The sequence below is a fragment of the Montipora capricornis genome, chromosome 11 (assembly GCF_036669925.1).
Source record: "Montipora capricornis isolate CH-2021 chromosome 11, ASM3666992v2, whole genome shotgun sequence".
NCBI classification, from domain to species: Eukaryota; Metazoa; Cnidaria; class Anthozoa; order Scleractinia; family Acroporidae; genus Montipora; species Montipora capricornis.
The window spans coordinates 3760787-3765786 of NC_090893.1; the positions used below are offsets into that span (position 1 = coordinate 3760787).

At 34.7% G+C, this 5000-nt stretch overlaps 1 protein-coding gene across 2 annotated transcripts in view; it reads left to right on the forward strand.

Annotated features, from left to right (window-relative positions):
• LOC138024688 (cilia- and flagella-associated protein 57-like) overlaps positions 1-5000 on the forward strand; it is a 25523-nt gene that overhangs the window by 3649 nt on the left and 16874 nt on the right. The window contains exons 4-6 of one of the 2 annotated variants that reach the window (XM_068871902.1): positions 1251-1295; positions 3204-3343; positions 4910-5000. The exon at positions 4910-5000 is cut by the window's right edge and continues 75 nt beyond it. In XM_068871902.1, coding sequence (XP_068728003.1) covers positions 1251-1295; positions 3204-3343; positions 4910-5000 — 276 coding nt within the window. The remainder of the gene's footprint in view (positions 1-1250; positions 1296-3203; positions 3344-4909) is intronic. The other variant, XM_068871903.1, reaches the window with a different exon arrangement.

Here is a 5000-nt window from a genome sequence, read left to right on the forward strand (position 1 = left end):
TTTTAAAATTTAGCCTGCATCTCATTGCTTGTAATCATGGAAATGTACAATGTAAGTCTCTAGTGACACCATCTTCCTTAACTGGTGTTCCTACAGTGTACTTACACGTAGATTTTCCTACTTACAGCTTTAGCTTTTCACTGTCAGCTAACAAAGACTGCTTGTTGTTGAGAATATTTCAAACTCAGTGCTGCCAACTGGGGATATTATGTATATGCAGGCTACTTGAATGTGCCCATTCACTAACTACTGTACTTTTAATAATAACTGTTACTTTGGAAATTCTATGCAAAATTGACATTTTTCTTTTCTTTCTGGTTTAGCCTTTGTTTTGGCAAACAAATTTTTAGGAAGCCCAAGAACAAAACATACAAAATTTAATAATTTAAAAATATTTAATTAGCGTTTAATACATATATGATCTCAATCTACTTAAACACCTTTATAATTATGTAATACAGTTTACTATGCATTTCATTTGACATCCACTTGTCTCTTAATTTTTGGGAGGAGGGGTTGTCTTGTCACTGAATATTATTGTACATTGCTTTGTTGACTTTATAATTTCTTTCTTTTGCCTAAATTCCTGTTGTTGTGAATAAAACAGGGATATAAAATGAGATATTTTTTTGCACGCATACTTTGAGGAACCCTTGTCTATGCTACAGTATATATAGTATGAATTCCACAAAGACTGTGGAATGGATTTAATTTCAATCTGTAAATTTTTGTTATTGGTTACATGAGCGGTGATTCCTTAATAAAAAGTAACTGTTAGTCTACAGGTCTGTAAGTCATTATTAATTTATTTTTGCTCTTCCAAAAGTCTCTGAGACTTGAAATAATACAATTGCGTAAGTACTTTGGTGCATGATTTCTAAAAAGAATTGCTGATAATCTTTTTTTTTTTAATTGCTTAATATTTATAATGACCAATCAATAAATGAATGAATTTTAAAGATAAAATGTTAATTATACAAATAAGTAAAATGTTCAGTGAAGTTCTTTTGTTTTTTAATTTCTAAATCTCATTTTGATTTCTGTGTTCAAATTACATGTATTTATTTCAATGACTTCCTAGAAATTTAAACTTTTGTTCATGATTTTGTTCTGCTTTTTTTAAAATATGATTTTAACCTTTATTCCCGGACAGTAAACACAGTTTGTAACCAATAAACAAATAAACTTTGCAGATTTATTGTTAACTTTTGATAAATTTGAATGTTAACATTTAACTTATTTACTTACAGAATGAAAAGAGAGGAAAAAAGCCAGCGAGGAAAATAACAATTCTTGTTAGTACATTATGTGGATTGTTTAGCAATCTAAATCTGCACCTTAAAAATGATCACCTGTTAACACATTCATGTCCAATACACTCAATGTGAGTTGGATCGTCTATATCCTATCTAGACGATCTGAGTTGGGTCAAGTTGACCCGTCTTGGCTAATATGGGTTGTGTCACCGGAAGTCAGGTCGCACAAAAGACAAAGTAATAAACCTCATTCCTAAACAGGCACACAAACATGACAGTTTCTGTAACCAAGTCGGGTCAACTTGACTGATCTTTTCAAACATTGATTTGTTACACTGGAAGTCAGCTCACAAATGACTAAATATAACACATTGCATAAGGAGGGCAGAAAATCTTGACGGATTAACTTCATGCAATTAACTTGAGTCAATCCATCAATCCTTGTTGGGTTGACTCGGATCAACAACCCAACTCAAGTCCATTGGACTAGCTACATGTAGTCGATCCATGGGGATTTTTTTCCCTCCCTTTTCGCCATTCTTGCTGAATTTTCGACGTCTCTTGCAAACCGACTTCCCGCACCACAGGTCGAGTCGGCTCAGCTTCGATCACCGGATAGATGTTGATGTGACTCAGTTTGGGTATATCGGACAGCCCTCTGTTAAAAAAGTGCTTTACTTTTTTTAACTTTCAAGCTATAATTAAACTCAATACTAAATTTGAATGGATGAATAAATTTAAAAAATTCCGGTTAATGTAAGCTGATTCTTAAAAAAAGGTGCAAACCTGATACCCTCAATACGACACTCTTTAAAATCTTTCAAGGATCTTACATTGTCAGGTGAGCTGACTTTCAATTTGATTCTGATCCTCATCTTTCTTACCAGAAGCTCAATGTTGTTGACTAGTAATAATAATAATAATAATAATAATAATAATAATAATAATAATAATAATAATAATAGTTTATTGATATCTCTCTCGCAGCCTAAAGGCTGAATTACAAGGATGGTCAGTGACAATAACAGAAGACAATACAATACAAAGACAGTCAAATAGATAATTATATAAATATGATTAAAAGCAATAAATAACAGAGAGAAAATAACAGAGAAGAGGTTTACAACTGATCTTGATACTTAATGGTGCAGAAATCTGCGAACCGCTTTGTCTTAGGGACAAAGCGCACCGGAACACATTCGCCTGAACGGAGGCAGTATGGCCTGTCAATTGACACACAAGGAATTAATGGCTTGAGTATAGGAGACGACACTTCTCAGGTGGCCCCAGATGTTCCCAGTTGATGAGTAAAATCGTCTGGCATTAGACAGAATAAAATCTGTTAATTCTCAATCCCAGGGGTCAAGGGATTTAAGACCTTCCAAGATTTTTAATGCAAGCATCCCTGCAGATCTTACCAAGCTCATTACACTTGTTTTTAATAAAACCTTTGGAATCCGCTCAAAAGATTAATTTAAGATCTTCCTAACATCTTTTACTTCCAGGATCTTAAACAGATCTTTGAAGATTGAAAGATCCTTGTGAGATTTATCATGAGATTGACTATGTGAAATTCGTTTTAGTGCGGTAGATAATTTTTTTCAGTTAACTTAATAAATCAGAATTTGTACATGCAGTTTTGCTTTACTTTTTACTACAATAAAACACATAGGCACAGGCTCAGATAATTGTATAATAATAGTATATTGGGCTCATGTCCATGTTCAACGATGATCAGTTTTCATGTACATGTATTTATTTGTTGAAGACAGAGTTGGGTTAGAGGTACATAAAGACAGTTGTGGAAAGTATAAAGTTTCATTTAAAACCACTCTTGACTTGTATTAAGCTGGAATAATGCATACAGCAATGAATTGCATTGGTTTTGATGAATAAAGAAATCACCCATTTTTGACATTTTTTAACATTGATTTTAAATTTTACCAGGGTGATATTGCTTCATTTGAGCTACTGTCCCAGGCATTTCACCATGGTGTCATTACTGGTATGGATGTGTGTATAAGGAAACCATTGATAGCAACTTGTGGCCTGGACAGATCAGTGAGAATATGGAACTACGAAGCATGGTAAAGCAATTAAATTTCAACTTAACAAAAAGTCAATAAAGATCGGACAACAGCATCAGGCCACTGTACTTGCAGATTTTTCAAAGTTGCTAGCACATGACACGAATCGCCTTTCGTGTGAGGGTAGTAACTTACATGTACTTTTGAACGGTACTGACAGTTCATAGGAAGTAGACTTTCTGGAGGATTTTGCTAGTAATAGACCTTGCTTATAAATGGCAACTGTTTTTATTATTCTTTTGCAATTTACAAATTAGCATACATGTACCAAGCCTCACTTCAGAGCAACAATTCTTTTCAATTCACTGTATGGTATCGAGACTCGATAGGCTAATTCGCACTTGGACAAAAGGATTTTAAATCGACCGCCATTTATGAATAAGGTCTATGAAGGGGAATTAGATTACATTTTGACGTCATCTGTGATATATTACTGAACATGCGTATTTGTTTGATTGCACCAGACGTCGCATCGGTTATGTTGGTGGAGAGAACGATAGCAAAAACGTCTTTTGGGATTTTGACTCTATTATTATGCAAAACTTGAGCTCCTTTTTTCAATTGTTTTGGCACTAACATGGCCAACTTATCACGTGAGTGCAATCAAAGAATGGCAACATGGAATCATAGTTAATCGAGGGACTGGTTATGAAACCTTGAAACCGTCAAAAGCGAGAACAATGTTATCGCAATATAACCACGTTCGCAGGCTCTTTCTTATGGACAATGGAGGCATTGAAGAGAGACCGTGACCTTGCACAATCTTTTGTTTTCGCTTTGCATGGGTTTGCAAATTAGTTGCGCATAATTTAATCGAAAGATTATGTTCTGGAAGAAAGGTGTGTTTTGTGCACCGTCAAGGCCAAAAATACGGACAAAAACGTGAAACTGTTACAGTAACACTTGTCGAGTTTTATAATCATCTTCATGCATTAAGTATGATGGACTCTATTTTTTAAGTAGATCACAGACAGGATATGAGCAAAAATCAAACTACAATGTAGTGATCTTTAATTTTTGGCAAAACGGAAATTGCAGTCAAATTTTAGCGTTTGCAGTAAACATGATGCAGGGTTCGTGCTACTCCTTGAAGTCCTTGAAAAGCCCTGGAATTTAATTTTGGACTTGAAGGGCGCTTGAAAAGCCCTCAAAAAATTGATTTTGTGGGAAACTGCTTGAAAACTCCTTGAATTTTTGCTTAGGTGAAAGTTGTAGAGATTGCATCATGCCAAAAAAAAAAAATGAAGATCACGCTAAGTTAAAGACAAGACATCTCAATAATTGAGCAAATTGACTATTGGGGAAAGATTAATGTAACAATTAAAATGCCCGTGCGTGCACTTAACTTGCAGGATGTGGGAAAGAATATCAGTGTAGGCTTTTTCACCAAAGAAAACACTGAAACGCGATGAATGGCATAGAAATCTCCTTACAAACACTCCTTGAAAACTCAATTTCTGGTTCTTCTATACACAAAATCCAGCACGAACACTCTCTCGACTGCCTTCAAGTTCTCTGGAACGTCTTCAACGTTTTCGTTGACCAATTTTTTGTATTTTCCTGCAGTTCTCTAGAACAGTACAAAGAGTTTCAAGAAGAATGTTATAGTATTGCACTTCATCCCTCTGGGCTGTACATCTTGGTTGGATTCAGTGAC